At 39.0% G+C, this 18,798-nt stretch overlaps 1 protein-coding gene across 3 annotated transcripts in view; it reads left to right on the top strand.

Annotated features, from left to right (window-relative positions):
* The window catches only part of LOC129828690 (CUB and sushi domain-containing protein 1-like), a 466,738-nt gene that overhangs the window by 98,030 nt on the left and 349,910 nt on the right, over nt 1-18,798 (top strand). For all 3 annotated transcript variants that reach the window (XM_055889829.1, XM_055889828.1, XM_055889827.1), the window contains exon 2: nt 14,611-14,827. In XM_055889829.1, coding sequence (XP_055745804.1) covers nt 14,611-14,827 — 217 coding nt within the window. The remainder of the gene's footprint in view (nt 1-14,610; nt 14,828-18,798) is intronic.

The raw sequence follows: 18,798 nt of genomic DNA, 5'->3' as shown, positions 1-18,798 counted from the left end.
GCAGGAAAATCCAAACCAAATCATCTACTTTAACAGGAAGAGAAACATTTGACGTGGAGGGTGTTTCTGTCTTTTACATGTTTGGGTTTCATTTCATTTCCTATCCTTGTGTTTGTGGTGATCTCTCTCTCTAAGGGATGAGGGTGTCATTATTTATATATGTATGCAGGGGACGGGGGACATATCCCCCCCACATTCTAAAATTGCATAATTGTCCCCCCCAGTTTTATCATTTATCAAAACGAGGCAACGGTATGCTTTAGGACCATGCAGACGGTTATGAGTGGTCGGCTAGGCTGTGTTTGTCCGACTGGATAAAAAAAAGCTATGCCCCACTTCTAAAACCAAAGTTGCTCCCCTGCATGTACGCTAGATCTTGTAATGGCATGAAACAGTTTCATAGAGCATCCATATAATACATGGATGGAAGGAGGAGGAAGAAGAATGGAGTTTGAACAATGGAATGAGGATGTCATTAAATGGACACCGGACTGAGTCTATAGAGCACAGGTGTCAAACTCATTCCACGGTGGGCCGAGTGTCTGCGGGTTTTCGCTCCTCCCTTATACTTGATTGATGAATTAACATCACTAATTAGTTAGGAACTCCCCACACCTGGTTGTCTAGGGCTTTATTGAAAGGAAAAACCAAAAACCTGCAGACACTAGGCCCTCCGTGGAATGAGTTTGACACCCCTGCTATAGAGGATCTGATGGGATCACATGCATGGGGAAAGGGAATATGCCTTTAAAGGGATTGAATTGATAAAAAATACATTCATATATTAACATAATATGAACAGCCTTTCACAACAATGCTACTCTATTATCAAATGTAATAGATCACAATAGAAATGTGCCAGGTAACTAGGAAGTTTATCTCAATTAAATGCATTATTCATCAAAATCAAATGTACTGGAGACTATTGTCAAACAAAGTTGATGTAATTATGGTGAGTGTTATGGAATGACACTGCTCCATACCTTTTTTTAAATGGTGTTATCCATAGTAATAAGGAGTTATTTGAAGTGCATGTATTTCTGTCAGTGGATACATTTTCTAAAGATACAGCTTTATAAAGACCTTTACAAATATTTGTCTCAAGATGTAAACAAGGCTAATACGTCTGTTAAAGATACAAACACAAACTCTGAACTTGTCTGATTAAAATGTTCTTTTACATTGTTTTATGCATTTATACTACATGGATGATTTCAGAACTTATGCAAATATTTGATGAGACTGGTGGTGTTATTTGTAAGATGGAGGACAACAACATGGCATACATACAGACAGAGGTATTAACACCGGGAACTCACTTTTAACAAAGCAAAAGACAAATGCATGGCCCCTCGCCATAGCATTAACGCTAGCCTTATCAACAAACATCATCTATAATTTCCTGTTTAGTTGGAAATTAACATCTTTGTCGCCTTATGCAATAGCATTAGCATGTTGATTGTAATCTCGGCGATGAGCTAAACTATGTCATTGGACTCAGCAAATGGGCCGGCCACACAGTGTACATTATGCCCAGTATAAATGGAATGAAGCCAATTTAAATATGGTACTCATGACTTAGATTACACATTTGTGTTAGTGATGATAATCTTACAGAGGATGATAGTAATCATACTGCATTGGCTCAAGCTTCTTACCACTGCTATTGTTTTTGTAGGCATCTTCAATTTGAATGTGTGAGTTTATAAATGCATCCTACTATCATACATGCATAGTTGTGGTTCAGTTTATTTAGTTATGACGTCATACTGATGGATTTACTTTAAGACTGGTTGATTATTTTGTGTCATTCTAATGGTTTGATGTTTCAGATGACCTGAAGTCACCCTAAAAGGAGTCAGCAGGCATGCCAGAATAAGCCTCTTCATTTTGTTCTCCTTTCTGCCTCATTCTTGTGATAATGTCATAATGTGATGATGTGATAATGTCATAATGTCGTAATGCCTTAATGTGATAATGTGATAAATCATAATGTCATTATGTAAAAATGTCATAATGTGATAAATCATAATGGCATATTGTCATAATGTATTAAATCATTATGTAATAATGTCATAATGTATTAAATCATTATGTAATAATGTCATAATGTGATAAATCATAATGTCATAATGTCATAATGTGATAAATCATAGTGTCATACTGTCATAATATGATCAATCCTAATGTGATAATGTGCTAGTCATAATGTGATCATGTCAAATTGTCTTAATGTGATAATGTCATAAGATGATAATGTCATAATGTGAAAAAGCATTTCTTGATGAATTTTTGCCTTTTCTAATTCTCTCAATGATAACAGAGCTAGCTATTTATGTTTGGATACTCCTAAACAATCTATTTTGGAAGTTTTGAGTGAATATTAAAGGGGCAATCAGCAGCTGAAACAATAGCAAAGCATAATCCCCGCCCCTGTTTTGCTAACAAGCTGAGGGACAAGGCTTGAGATATGTAACCTCTCTCAAATTCATAGACAGAGCAAATGATGAACTGACCATCCATGATATCAACATGATAGTTTTAACCATGTTTTGAGGCAAGTGTTTGACTAGATTTACTTTGTTTATAAACATTGGATGTAAAGAAGATCATATTTAGGGTTCTGATTGGTTATGACAGTTGAACTCATGAGGCATTCATAAGTTGTATTTTTCAAGACTCAATGGGTACATATCATTAATTTATACGTCCAAAAATGGATGTAGCAATTGCAGATTGCCTCTTTAATAAAGTCTGTAGTACTACTAAAAAGGTTCAATACAATAGCTGATGATTGAGTTGAGCATACAAAAGTATGGATCAAAGGGCCAGGGGTGATAGCATTCTTCCTCCATTTGGTGTAATGTTTACAAAGATCCAGACTTTATAAATGCCTTAGTGTTATATAGCTGTAAATGATATTATTCTGGCCTGGTTAATGGATGACCTATTTATCTTATACAGTATCATTACCATTTGCTGGGTCTATGTCCAGACTTTACAGTCACAGTGTGACGCATATCCTCTAATAAAACAAAGTCAAACGTGGCTCTCTAACAAACTTGGCCAAGAAATGATGCATTGCTCTTCAGGCAATAGGCATTGCAGGCTTTTAACAATACATCATTATTCATCTTGCCAACAATTTGTTTATCAGCTCTCTTCCAGTTTGTGAGATATGAGGGAGGGCTTGAAGTTGTGGCTGATAAGGCTGAGAGAGACAATGGTACGAAGACGTGACTTATATGTGAACTTAGTGAGTGAAAATTCCTCTGTGAAACAGTGAAGTGATATAGAGCAGTATCGTTTAGTATCAAACACAATCAGTCTTATGAAGATGAACACTAACATATTTAAGCTTGAATCTTGTCTCATAACACTTTGTTGAGGAATAAGGCAAAGAATACTTGCTATCTTTTAAATTGCATGTAATGTCAAAAGAAAATCTGTGGCTACGCCAGTACAGTCAACCTTTTCATCTAACCTTTGTGTACAATAGAACAATGTCTTTGGAGGGATATCACTTTGGTAGAAGTGCAAAGACATGTGCCACTGGGTCATATGCCAAGGTGTGACATATAGCTGACAGTGTCCTGAGCTGAGTCAGTATGTGTTTAACCTGTTTTCAGGAGGTTCTAGCTTGTAGAACAATTTGTTATCATTGAATCGACATGAGACAGACCTGTGACCTCTGTTGTCAACTTCACATATGACGTTCTGTTCTGCTAGCATGCAACCCAGCGTGAAACAGCATTCACCTACAGCTAAACTCGCTCTGCCAAAGTTACATGTAGACTAATATGAAACTATGGAGTGTTAAGGCTGTCGCTTTCCTCATCCTCAGATGAGGTGAGGAGAGAAGGATCTTCAGACCAAAATGCGGAGTCAGGGAAATATGCCATCTTTATTTTTATAACGAAAAACCGATGACACGAAAACAAACACTTTCAAAACTTACAAAATAACAAAACGACGTAGAACGAAACCTGAACATAAACTCACATCACTAAACGTAAACTTACGGACAGGAACGTTACATCAAAACACACGAACAGCCAAACAGCTCCGAAAGTGAATAACATCGACAACACGAAAACATCACAGGAGACAATCACCCACAAACAAACAGTGAGAATGCCCTACCTAAATATGACTCTTAATTAGAGGCAAACGCAAACCACCTGCCTCTAATCAAGAGCCATACCAGGCAAACCAAAACCAACATAGAAACAGATAACATAGAATGCCCACCCAACCTCACGTCCTGACCAACTAACACACAAAAACTAACATAAATAGGTCAGGAACGTGACATGGAGTCTGGTGACGCGATACTAACTTACAGCTGACAATGTGAAACAACGGCTGGAAATGTAGAATGTCCTGGTTGTGCACAGTACAGTATGTCATAAATCATGTCTGAAATAAGTGTGGTAACAAAAACACTATTCTATCACTCTCTATGGAATTTAAGATATACTGTAGTATTCTTTTAGATGATTACAACTACATTATTTGATTTTGTAAAACTACAATAAAGCAAAATTAAATAAAGGTGAAATAAAAAATAAATACATTAAAAAGTACCTGCCTCGCCTCAGCAGGCCCAAATGTCCAGGCTCAAATGCATCTGTACTCCAAATCAGCAAAATCAGGACTGCTTACAAATGACATCCACAAATTCATGCTGACCAAAAAACATTGTCTCCCCCCAAACCTCCTCTGCACTGTTTTGAATTTTGTGAACAGCAAACCTTATTTATTCATAGTCTCTTTGATTTACGTTAAGCTTGTCACCTTGGAAACCTTGAATTGATCAGCTGGAGAAGGCTGATGGTATCAGTGCAAGCAGGGTTTGCAGGTAAAAAATGCCTGCATTTGTCTGGAAGGTGTCATCTCCTGTGATATGTGCTCTTGGTTCCTTTCACGGTTGCCATGGTGATTATTTAAGCCCAACCTTCTATCAACAAACCTTTTAAATCTATGGACTGGGAGCATCCTTCATTTTCCTTTTTTTCCACTCTGTAACTGAATGTAAACAATGCATCAAAAGATACATTATTTTATCCCTGCTCTGGCTCCTGATATGCATTGTTCATGTGTTCCTTACAGATTGTGATTTTGTGCTACTGTTATTTATAGTATTTGTGTGGGTGTGTAAAAATATGACTGAAAATGCATTGCATGGAGAGAGACAGCAGACATGGTTAATGCTATTTAAATAGGAAGTGTAGTTAAATCATTACTGTGCAGCTATAACTATAACTCATAAGCTTCTTGTTTTATATATATATTTATACATATACATAGACACAGTACCAGTCAAAGGTTTGGACACACCTACTCATTCAAGGGTTTTTCTTTATTTTTACTATTTTCTACATTGTATAATAATAGTGAAGACATCATAACTATGAAATAACACATGTTGAATCATATAGTAACCAAAAAAGTGTTAAACAAATCAAAATATTTTTTATATTTTAGATTCTTCAAAGTAGCCACCCTTTGCCTTGATGACAGCATTGCACACTCTTGGCATTCTCTCAACCAGCTGGCATGCTTTTCCAATAGTCTTGAAGGAGTTCCCACATATGCTGGTCACTTGTTGGCTGCTTTTCCTTCACTCTGCAGTCCGACTCATCCCAAACCATCTCTATTGGGTTGATGTCAAGTGATTGTGGAGGCCAGGTCATCTGATGCAGCACTCCATCACTCTCCTTGGTCAAATAGCCCTAACACAGCATGGAGTTGTGTTTTGGGTCATTGTCCTGTTGATAAACAAATTATATTCCCACTGAGCGCAAACTAGATGGGATGGCGTATCGATGCAGAATACTGTGGTAGCCATGCTGGTTAAGTGTGCCTTGAATTTTAAATAAATCACAGACAGAGTCACCAGCAAAGCACCCCCACACCATCACACCACCTCCTCCACGCTTGATGGTGGGAACCACACTTGCAGAGATCATCCGTTCACATACTCTACGTCTCACAAAGACTTGGCGGTTGGAACAAAAATCTCAAATTTGGACTCGAGACAAAAGGACAGATATTCACCGGTCTAATGTCCATTGCTTGTGTTTTTTGGCCTAAGCAAGTCTCTTCTTCTTGTTCATGTCCTTCAGTAGTGGTTTCTTTGCAGCTATTCGACTAGGATGTTGATGTTGAGATGTGTCTGTTACTTTGAACTCTGTGAAGCATTTATTTGGGCTACAATCTGATGTTCATTTAACTCTGATGAACTTATCCCCAGCAGCAGAGGTAACTTTCTGTCTTCCTTTCCTCTTGCGGTCCTCATGAGAACATGATGGTTTTTGCGACTGCACTTGAAGAAACTTTCAAAGTTCTTGACATTTTCTGGATTGTTCTGACCTTCATGTCTTAAAGTAATGATGGACTGTCGTTTATCTTTGCTTATTTCAGCTGTTCTTGCCATAATATGGACTTGGAATTTTACCAAATAGGGCTATCTTCTGTATATCACCCCTACCCTGTCACAACACAACTGACTGTCTCAAATCCATTAAGAACAAAATACATTTGTCACGACTTCTTCCGAGGTCGATGTCTCTCCTTGTTCGGGCGATGTTTGGCGGTCGACGTCGCCGGTCTTCTAGCCATCGCTGATCCATTTTTCATTTTCCATTTGTGTTGTCTTGTTTCCCCACACACCTGGTTTCATTTCCCTCATTATGTGTTGTGTATTTAGCCCTCTGTTTCCCCCCATGTCTTTGTGCGTGATTGTTTATTGTTAGGTCGGTACGTTTTTGGCTGGTTTATTCCCGGGGGCTGTTTTACCCGTGTTTAGTGGCAACCGTTATTTTGTTCGCACATTGGGTTTGTTACTTTGTGCTTTTGCATTAATTAAAGTGCGTTGTTCACTTATCTCTGCTCTCCTGCACCTGACTTCATGCACCAGCTACACCCACCGCCTGACAATATTACACACATTTAACAAAGCACATCTGTTAATTGAAATGCATTCCAGGTGACTACCTCGTGAAGCTGGTTGAGAGAATGGCAAGAGTGTTCAAAGGGCTATTATAATTCAGAAATTTTCACAAGTTGTTCACTGTTTTCACAAGAGACAGACTGACACACATTTTCTGTTTTGACTGATCAAGGCAAAGGGTGCTGCTTTGAAGAATTTCAAATATAAAATGTATTTTGATTTGTTTAACACTTCTTTGGTTACTACATGATTCCATATGTGTTATTTCATAAGTCTGATGTCTTCACTATTATTCTACAATGTAGAAAATAGTAAAAATAAAGAAAAACCCTGGAATGAATAGGTGTGTCCAAACTTGGTCCACCCTTTGCTGCTATAAGAGCCTCCACTCTGCTGGGAAGGCTTTCCACAAGATGTTGGAACATTGCTGCAGGGACTTGCTTCCATTCAGCCACAAGAGCATTAGTGAGGTCGGGCACTGATGTTGAGCGATTAGGCCTGGCTCGCAGTCGGCGTTCTAATTCATTCCAAAGGTGTTAGATGGTGTTGAGGTCAGGTCTCTGTGTAGGCCAGTAAAGTTCTTCCACACCAATCTCATCCAAAAGTTTCTTTATGGACCTCGCTTTGTGCACTGGGGAATTGTCAAACCGTTGCCACAAAGTTTGAAGCACATAATCGTTAAGAATGTCATTATATGCTGTAGCATTAAGATTTCCCTTCACTGGAACTAAGGGGCCCAGTCCGAACCATGAAAAACAGCCCCAGTCCATTATTCATCCTCCACCAAACTTTACAGTTGGTACTATGCATTCGGGCAGGTAGGGTTCTTCTGGCATCCGCCAAACCAAGATTTGGCCGTCGGACTGCCAGATGGAGAAACGTGATTCATCACTCCAGAGAACGCGTTTCCAGTGCTCAAGAGTCCAATTGCAGCAGGTTTTACATCGCTCCAGCCAACACTTGGTATTGCGCATGGTGATCTTAGACTTGTGTGCTGCTGCTCGGCCACAGAAACAAATTTCCTGAAGCTTCCGTCTAAATGTTATTGTGCTGACGTTGCTTCCAGGGGCAGTTTGGAACTCGGTAGTGAGTGTTGCAATTGAGGATAGATGATTTTTACGTTCTATGTGCTTCAAAACTCGTCGGTCCGTTCTGTTAGCTTGTGTGGCCTACCACTTTGCGGCTGAGCCGTGGTTGCTCCTAGACCTTTCCACTTCACAATAACAGCACTTACAGTTGACCAGGGCAGCTCTAGCAGGGCAGAAATGTGGCACCTATGGCGATGCCCCATTGAAAGTCACTGAGTAGGGGCCATTCTACTGCCAATGTTTGTCTATGGAGATTGCATAGCTGTGTGCTCGATTATATACACCTGCCAACAAAGGGTGTGGCTGAAATAGCTGAATCCACTAATTGAACGGGTGTTCAGATACTTTTGGCCATGTATATACATCCTATGAACAAGAAGCGGATAACCTAAAAGGTAGACTAAGCAATATGCCGAAGATGCAGTATGTAAACATCATAGTGGGTCAATTTCCGTAACAACTAAGATTGTTGTAGCGCAAGGCTCACCTTCTCCGCTGTTTTGGTCCATTGGCTACCACACTAACAGCGTGAAGCGAACCCTTACACATGCGCAGATACTGTGTGTGATTATTTGAGAGCAAAGTGTTGTATCTCGCTCATCTCAATATCTGTGGGGCTGCTCATGGCAACGTCATTTCTCTGGGGATTAATCCGTTCAAAATGACATAAAAATGTAATGTAAAAGATTAGCGTTTCACATTTCATAATAAAACAGTCAACAACGTCATATTTGACATTCGCGGAAGAATTTAGGGATAACAATGGTAACAATCATTGCTGCTCCCGAGTGGCGCAGCGGTCTAAGGCACTGCATCTCAGTGCTAAAGGCCTCACTACATACCCTGGTTTGATTCCAGGCTGTATCACAACTGGCCATGATTGGGAGTCCCATAGGGTGGCGCACAATTAGCCCAGCGTCGTCCGGGTAGGGTTTGGTTAGGGTAGGCCGTCATTGTAAATAATAATTTGTTCTTCTGACTTGCCTATTTAAATAAAGGTACAATTAAAATGATAATGTATGTAAGAGATAGTTTTTCTTCCTTTTTGTAAATGTCATTCACATGATTTTGTGTCAGTAAATCATAGTCCACTGTAATTGAAACATGGATTTTCAATTCTCCTGCTTTTCCAATGACTCACAATGCTGCATCTTAACAGTGTCACAATCTTGATGTGTGATAATCAATACAATTATAGGACATCACAAGCCACTTCTTCTCAGAACACTTTAGATTGTAACACTGCAGTGTGAAACCACCCCTCTGCCTTATATGATTCTGTTTGGTTGGCTTGATGTTAGATTTGTTAGTTAGATCATCTATGGCAATTGCAATAATGGGCATTTTCTTAAATGTGTGTGGAAATGTTTGCAGGCATGGTTGCTGAAATGTTTCTCCAGCTTACAAAAGAGGCTCATTTCAAGCTTAAATTCATGTCAAAATGGCAAGGTATTCAAGAAGATTTGCTGATAATAGTAGCTGGCCATGTTATTCGTGTTCACAGTTGGTTCTGACCTTATATGAGAGGTTAGAATAACATCATTACACTGTTACAGTTAGGGTTAAGCTAAGGTTTAGAATAAGGGTTAGGGTAAAGGTTAAGGTTAGATTTAGGGGTAGTGTTAGGGTTAGGGGGTAAAGATTAAGGTTAGAGTCAGGGGTAGAGTTAGGGTAAAGGTTAAGGTTAGAGTCAGGGGTAGGGTTAGGGTTAGGTTAAAGGTTAAGGTTCGAGTCAGGGGTAGGGTTAGGGTTAGGGTAAAGGTTAAGGTTAGAGTCAGGGCTAGGGTTAAGGTAAAGGTTAAGGTTAGAGTCAGGGCTTGGGTTAGGGTAAAGATTAAGGTTAGAGTCAGGGGTAGGGTTAGGGTTAGGGTAAAGGTTAAGGTTAGAGTCAGGGGTAGGGTTAGGGTAAAGATTAAGGTTAGAGTCAGGGGTAGGGTTAGGGTTAGGTTAAAGGTTAGAGTCAGGGTTAGGTTTAGGGTAAAGGTTAAGGTTAGAGTCAGGGGTAGAGTTAGGGTAAAGATTAAGGTTAGAGTCAGGGGTAGGGTTAGGGTTAGGGTAAAGGTTAAGGTTAGAGTCAGGGCTTGGGTTAGGGTAAAGGTTAAGGTTAGAGACAGGGCTAGGGTTAGGGTTAGGGTAAAGGTTAAGGTTAGAGTCAGAGGTAGGGTTAGGGTAAAGGTTAAGGTTAGAGTCAGGGCTAGGGTTAGGGTAAAGGTTAAGGTTAGAGTCAGGGCTAGGGTTAGGGTTAGAGTCAGGGTTAGGGGTAAAGATTAAGGTTAGAGTCAGGGCTTGGGTTAGGGTAAAGATTAAGGTTAGAGTCAGGGGTAGGGTTAGGGTTAGGGTAAAGATTAAGGTTAGAGTCAGGGCTAGGGTTAGGGGTAAAGATTAAGGTTAGAGTCAGGGGTAGGGTTAGGGAAAGGTTAAGGTTAGAGTCAGGGGTAGGGCTAGGGTAAAGGTTAAGGTTAGAGTCAGGGGTAGGGTTAGGGTAAAGGTAAAGGTTAGAGTCAGGGCTAGGGTTGGGGTAAAGGTTAAGGTTAGAGTCAGGGCTTGGGTTAGGGTAAAGATTAAGGTTAGAGTCAGGGGTAGGGTTAGGGTTAGGGGTAAAGATTAAGGTTAGAGTCAGGGGTAGGGTTAGGGTAAAGATTAAGTTTAGAGTCAGGGCTAGGGTTAGGGTAAAGGTTAAGGTTAGAGTCAGGGGTAGGGTTAGGGTAAGGGTAAAGGTTAAGGTTCGAGTCAGGGGTAGGGTTAGGGGTAAAGGTTAAGGTTAGAGTCAGGGGTAGGGTTAGGGGTAAAGGTTAAGGTTAGAGTCAGGACTAGGGTTAGGGTAAAGGTTAAGGTTAGAGTCAGGGCTAGGGTTAGGGTAAAGGTTAAGGTTAGAGTCAGGGGTAGGGTAAAGGTTAAGGTTAGAGTCAGGGCTAGGGTTAGGGTAAAGGTTAAGGTTAGAGTCAGGGCTAGGGTTAGGGTAAAGGTTAAGGTTAGAGTCAGGGCTAGGGTTAGGGTAAAGGTTAAGGTTAGAGTCAGGGGTAGGGGTAGGGTAAAGGGAAATAAAATGCTAAATTCAACTTCATATTCATCATCATCATCATCTACAGCACCACATCAACATAATATGTGAAAATTACGTGTTTCTATGTTTTGTAGTAAAAGAGATAGAAGATAACTGTTTCCAATGACATCATCAACCAATTGGTTGACAATTAGTAGGCAATGCCTACTCATAATTTGTTAAAATCACTTGATGATGTCATTAGGTGTTACTGGAGATGAGTTTAGGGATAGGATAAGGGTTAAGGTTCGAGTTAGGGTTAGTAGATAGTTCGTTGAAATGTTACTGATAGTCTGTAGATTGATAATTGTAATGGACTGCACCAAGGGATGACCATGAAGCCAGTGAAGTAGATAACTTATTTCAGCAGAAGTGGTCTTGTACTGATTGGTGTTTTTCTGAACGGCACAGGATCTCCCTGTTCTAACACATGCATGCTGTGATCACTTATTGGAGTGACCTCTAGAAGCATGTTTACTGTGCATTAATAAAAATAGAATTTGCCATTGCTTCTACAAGCCCCCCCCCCCCCCAACTGGGTATTCATCAACAACCAACTGGGTATTTATCATGATGTCAGTTTTCTTTCTTTATTCATGGAGTTGTATGGCTGTTTATTCAATGCTATCTATTTCAAAAGCTGACCCCTGCTTGGTTGTTATGGAGGCAAAGTGTGGGAATTTATTGACCATCGACCACAGGTTGGCTACTGCAGTGATAATGTTAATGAATCAATACAGAGTGCTATCAGTGGCACAATTAAGGCTGTATTTCATGTTCCACACCAAGTTGTACCTCTGCAAGGGCAGCTCTACTGTCTGTCACTTCAAACTAGTGCATTAGTCTGTATTATCCTGACAAAATGAATCCCTGGTTGTGGATCTCATTAATGTTGCACTGGGGGGAAAAACAGTCTGTGGTGAAAAACAAATAAGCGATTTATAGTGCCTTTGTTAATGAATCACAGTGCACTTGCTTTTGACCTGCAAGTTATATTTGAGTTTATGATTATCAGTCATGCTAACAAATAAAAGATGATGAGAATATGCCAACACAGATGGTCCTGAACCCAAATACCAACCTACAGTATTATAGTACAAACACAAAGTGCATTGGACCAGAATACAGATGTCTGAGGGTGTCCAGCATCAAACAAATCCAGCAGCATCTGGTTGCAGCCTGAGCATGTTTTAGGCACATTTGATGTGCTCAAAGAGTGTCAACAAATTGAAAAGATGGCATGTCCCATCTGCAGACTGTCTATTTATTTGTGTGAAATGTGCTATGGTAGAGAGACAAAATGGTTACACCGTCTCAAGCTTATTGAACTACTGTAGCCCTTTCTGTTTTATTTGTCACCAAACATTTGACAGAGTCAAGCATTTTGACAAGTGCAAACTTTTACATAGAAATATGGTATAACATGTCCCTCTTCTTCATAACAAAACGTTTTCATAAAATGCTGAATTACCAGTACCCTCTTTAACCTTCCATGTCCTTCACGGATTACTAATGTTCTGAGTAATGGTGTTTTGGCATAAAGTGATACATGTTTAACTAACAGAACAGAAAGTCATGTCTTCTACCAGACAACAGTATAATTAGTCTCATTCACCCAATATAATGGCTGTGGTTGGTAGAGTTCATGCTAAATGTTTTTTGTTCTGTGCTTCAGTTTCTATTGCTGCTTATGATTTTAGAGGTCTTCTGATTTTGTACTTTGATGGTAACATATTTATCAAAATATTGTCTCAGAAGCGTTGACAAAGCTTTGATGAGTCAGCATTTTTTTCAATCTTCATTTGTTCCCAAAAATTGTGTTCTTCTTACATATGAACAGACCTCCATGCTTTTAGTTCCATTGTTATTTATCAATGTAGAGCTCTAGACTATACAATTGTGGACTGTTTATATTTCAGACATAACAACAACATGCTTCTTAGAATAATAACATGCTTCTTAGAACAACAACATGCTTCTTAGAACAACAACATGCTTCTTAGAATAATAACATGCTTCTTAGAACAACAACATGCTTCTTAGAACAACAACATGCTTCTTAGAACAACAACATGCTTCTTAGAACAACAACATGCTTCTTAGAATAATAACATGCTTCTTAGAATAATAACATGCTTCTTAGAATAATAACATGCTTCTTAGAACAACAACATGCTTCTTAGAACAACAACATGCTTCTTAGAATAATAACATGCTTCTTAGAATAATAACATGCTTCTTAGAACAACAACATTCTTCTTAGAACAACAACATGCTTCTTAGAACAACAACATGCTTCTTAGAATAATAACATGCTTCTTAGAATAATAACATGCTTCTTAGAATAATAACACGCTTCTTAGAACAACAACATGCTTCTTAGAACAACAACATGCTTCTTAGAATAATAACATGCTTCTTAGAACAACAATATGCTTCTTAGAATAATAACATGCTTCTTAGAATAATAACATGCTTCTTAGAATAATAACATGCTTCTTAGAACAACAACATGCTTCTTAGAACAACAACATGCTTCTTAGAATAATAACATGCTTCTTAGAACAACAACATGCTTCTTAGAACAACAACACGCGCTTAGAAAACATCAACAGATATGAAATTGCGAGCAATGTTTTCCAGTGGCAGATAATCAAAAATTGTGCTAACCTTAAAGCTACTCTCGTGTTTTTTCTATGAGTGGTTTTGGATTGACACAAATGTCTGCCTGGGAGTATTAGCAACAAGCATATTTAATTGAAATCATTGCTTGACATCTACATGCAGAAACACTCTATTTACTTTAAGCTAATGATTCTTGGCAAAGAATGGCAGGATTTAACCTTGTTACTCTTTCATTGCAAAGCTTGTGAGGTTGAAAGGACAATGGCATAATCTCCTTTCATCAAAGATTCTACACCTCTTTGATGAGGTATAATGACTTGGTATAATCATGCTGTGTGCAAGCGTTGTTGTGTGTGCTGTATTTCTCACCTTGGAGAACAGTTCTGAATAGTGATTGCAAGTTCTCTTTCTGCTCCAGGTAAGATTATGATTAAGGCCAATGGGTTTGGGTACCTTTTCAGTTTGGGTCCGTTAGTTAACAATACAAAATGACTCCGCTTTCATGCATACTGCTTTTCAATCATAAATAAGCCAAGATATTGGAAGGTCCCCCTATGCTGCTCACAATATGACACAGCGAGAGATGAGGCATGTGAAATGGAGCACCGAGGAAAATTTACCATACATTTGCATATGTCAACATACCCAAACACATATATATTTAATGTTTGTGAAGAGAGGTTCTTGTGTTCAGGCCTGAGGCTTCCAATGGGTAATGGAAGGGGGTGCTTTGTTGTGCTACAGAAATGCTGTTTCAGTGGCATATTTGAGAACAATATATAGCTGTTTCACACCTGAGTCATGCATAATATTCCTGAATTTACAGCGTGTAAATTCTTAGATTGGTCATCTAAAAGATCCATATTATATCTTATGTCTGTCTTTGATTTTATCCTCAGGTCAAACTTGTGGTGGTGTTGCACAAGGACTAAACGGAACGATAGAGAGTCCTGGCTTTCCCCACGGCTACCCAAACTATGCCAACTGTACCTGGATCATCATCACAGGAGAACGAAACAGGATACAGTTGTCATTTCACACCTTTGCTCTTGAAGAGGACTGTGACATCGTCTCTATTTATGACGGACAACCACAGCCAGGAAACCTGAAAATGAGGTAACAGACTCTTACTTACCCACATGCATTTTTCTATGTAGGTCTACTGGGTGGTGATCTGAGAACATTTCTTAACAATGGCTTGGTTTTGCGTTCATTTGATTTTAGTGCTACTGTATTGTTGTAACATTAGTGGTTCGGTGTGGCGCTAGCAATGTCAAGTTGTTAACCTGTTGAGGATGGGGGCGCTGTTGTGACTATTTATGCTAATCGTGTAATTTTTGAAACGGCTTCCCACAAAATCCTTGATCGTACAATATGCATACTATTATTATTATTGGATAGAAAACAGTCTATAGTTTCTATAGGAGTTGAAATTTTGTCTCTAAGTGGAACAGAGCCCATTCTACAGCAATTTCCCTGACATGGAGTCAGATTTCAGAAATTTTGGCCCCTGATCTGGAGTCAGTTAAAAGGGCACTGTTATTGCTATGAGTATACGGACACTGCTTACGTCTTCCCCTGGATGCCTTTACGTGATGACGATTTGAATGGGGTCGATTGCGCGTTCACAGGCACTACAAATGTAAAAACCCTGAGGCTAGTCACTCTTTTGGAGCTGCGTCATGCGCCTAGAGGACACCGACCCGCGCCTGTTCCAAGCATTAGTGGAGGGAGTAATATTACTCGGGTCATGTTTCTACTCGTTATGGGAGTTAAAAACATCATAAGGTAGTTAATTTAAAGCGTTTTATAGCAATTTATATCCGTTTAGTGCGATTTTGGGACATTTATTTCTGAAACGCTCTGAATTGCTGGGCACGCTTCCAGTTCATCCCGAACGCAGTTGGCATTTCCACATGGCAAGAGGACAGCTTTCCACCAAAAGACGATTGGACCCAAGAAAGGATCCTTTGCCCAAGATACTGATGGAAGAACAGCTCAAAGTAGGACATTTTTATTATGATAAATCGTGTTTCTGTCAAAAAATGTTAGTGGCTTAGGACGCCATGTTTTTTGACGTAGCTTCGCTTGGCGCAAACTGTATTGAAAAGTAAGGATAATTTAAAAAATGTAATTCCGCGATTGTATTAAGAATTAAATTGTCTATCAATCCCTGTCCACCCTATATTTTTTAGTCACGTTTATGAGTATTTATGTATAAGAGTAGATCACTGTCTAAGTGGCGCACGGACATTTTCTCACCAGCTTGGCTACATTTCACATTGTCTAACCATGATTTTGGTGGCTAAATATAAACATTTTCGATCAAACTCTATATGGATTGTGTAATATGATGTTACAGGAGTGTCATCTGAAGAATTCTGAGAAGGTTAGTGAAAAAATTAATATATTTTGGCGATGTTGACTTTTATCGCTCACTTTGGCTAGAATCAATGCTGGGCTGCTATGTGCTATGTGCTATGCTAATATAACGATTTATTGTGTTTTCGCTGTAAGACACTTAGAAAATCTGAAATATTGTCTGTATTCACAGGATCTGTGTCTTTCGATTAGTGTATGCTGTGTATTTTTACGAAATGTTTGATGATTAGTAAGTAGGTAAACACGTTGCTCAATGTAGTTCTTCTAGTCCATTTGTGACGGTGGGTGCAATTGTAACCTATGCCATCTACCTGAAATATGCACTTTTTTCTAACAAAACCTATCCCATACCATAAATATGTTATCAGACTGTCATCTGATGAGTTTTTTTCTTGGTTAGGGGCTATAAATATCTTAGTTTAGCCGAATTGGTGATAGCTACTGGTGTTGGTGGACAAATAAAAGATGGTGGATTATGCTAATGTGTTTTTAGGTAATAGATGTACATCTTTACATATTGTGTCTTCCCTGTAAAACATTTTAAAAATCGGACATGTTGGCTGGATTCACAAGATCTGTGTCTTTCATTAGCTGTATTGGACTTTAATGTGTGAAAGTTAAATATTTAAAAAAAATATTTTTTTTGAATTTCGCGGCTCTGCCTTTTCAGTGGGGGGGGGGGAGGAGTGCCGCTAGCGGCACTCTCATCCTAGACAGGTTAATAAACACCCCTTGACATTTTCAAAATGTTGTGGTGTTACAGCCTGAACTTAAAATGTATTACATTTAGATTTTTGTCAAAAAAATGAAAAATGCTCAAATGTCTTGAGTAAAATAAGCATTCAACACCTTTGTTATGGCAGAGCTAAATAGGTTTAGGAGGAAAAATGTGCTTAACAAGTCACATAATAAGTTGAATGGACTCACTCTGTGTGCAATAAAAAAAAAAAAAAAAAGCATGCTTTTTGAATGACTAACTCATCTCCGTACCCCACACATACAATTATCTGTAAGGTCCCTCAGTCGAGCAGTGAATTTCAGACACAGATTCAACCACAAACACCAGGGAGGTTTTTCAATGCCTTGCAAAGAAGGGCATCTATTAGTAGATGGGTAAAATAAATAACAAAGCAGACATTGAATATTCCTTTGAACACGGTTAAGTTATTAATTAGGGATGGTTTGAAATTTACAAAAAGGTTACCTGGAGGAAAATGGGGGAGGATCAGGCTTTTTCAATTTCAGTCAAGGGGGCGGTTTAGATTTTTTAAATATCGCGTCTAGAGGAGGGTCAAATAATTTGCAATTGATGAAATTTCAATATTTCTCAGTGTTTAACAATTATTTGCTTATTAAGCTATATATTGATGTGTGCCCGATGCTGCCCCTCATCTATGATTCTCCGCTGGGCACGCAATATCAATTGCACCTATAGACTATTTAGTGTGGTCTCCATAAAATAATCCATAGCCTATAGGCTATAGGCTACGAAGTGCATGCTCGGAGAAGCACAGAACAAAGTTATATTTCAAAGATAGACGCTGGGATGGAGTAAATAAAACAAGGCAGCATCACACACTGCAATGGATATTCTAACCCTGAGCTCGGCCTACTCTGCTCTTGCTGATCAAACACGTTTTTATGTGATGCTTAACCTATGGCAGTGCTGTGTAGGGAAGGTGGAAGTTCTGTAGGTGGAAGTTCATGAGGAGAGTCAAAGTTTTTTTCCCAAAATATTTTTTTTAGAAAGCCTAGTCCAAAAAACGCACTCTCTTGCGTGAGGGATAGCATATAGCCTCTGTTCTGTTCAGTTTGAGAAGGACAGCGCGAAGATGAGAAGGAGGACCGGAGGTCAACTTTGATAGCTTGCTACTACTGTACTATAATTAATCAATTTTGAAATCAGGCTGTAACACAACTAAATGTGGAATAAGACAAGGGGTATGAATACTTTCTAAAGGCGATGTACATGCTGACATGACAGCTTATTTCAGTATATAGATTGTTGTGCTATTGTGCTACGCATTTTAGTTTTGTTGTGTTGAACATTCCTGTGTACCCACTGAACAGTTCTATTGGTGTTAAAAAGACATTCATTCATTCCCAACTGTACTTAAAGTACCACAGTGAGTCTATCTTGCCATAAAAGAGACAATTAACTCAAAACTTCTGAAACAAGTGAACATTTGTAATGACATGCAGACTAAACAGCATCCCTGTGGTTGCCAATGTTGCACTTACCAGGTTTGAAGTATGCCGATTGGTTGGTACGGAGGGCATCCTCTAGGTATTGAAGTGAATAATGGGAACCTGCAATCAATAAAGGCAATCTCAAAATACTTGTGTTCCAAGTGAAAATGGAATGGCTTTAATTAGATGCAGAATGCTTTAAGTAACAGATGATTAACACAACTATTTGCATAAAGAGGTTGAAGATAAACTTTTGCTGCTGAAAAGTATTTTTTATTTTATTTATTCATTTTATTTAACCTTTATTTAACTAGGCAAGCCAGTTCGATTTCCCTTGTATTTACCTTGGTTTCACAGTATTTACAAAGTAAATGATATGAGTGGTAATAGAAAGTGTTGATCAACTCAGTGCCATTGTGGTTTGAGTGTTCACCCTGAGATTGGAATGTCGCGACTTCGATTCCCTGGTCCAGTCAAACCAAAGACTCTAAAATGGGATCTGGCGAACCGTTCCG

The sequence above is a fragment of the Salvelinus fontinalis genome, chromosome 30 (genome assembly GCF_029448725.1).
Source record: "Salvelinus fontinalis isolate EN_2023a chromosome 30, ASM2944872v1, whole genome shotgun sequence".
NCBI classification, from domain to species: domain Eukaryota; kingdom Metazoa; phylum Chordata; class Actinopteri; order Salmoniformes; family Salmonidae; genus Salvelinus; species Salvelinus fontinalis.
The sequence above is the reverse complement of the archived record's forward strand: the minus strand, read 5'-3'. Positions and strand labels throughout refer to the sequence as shown.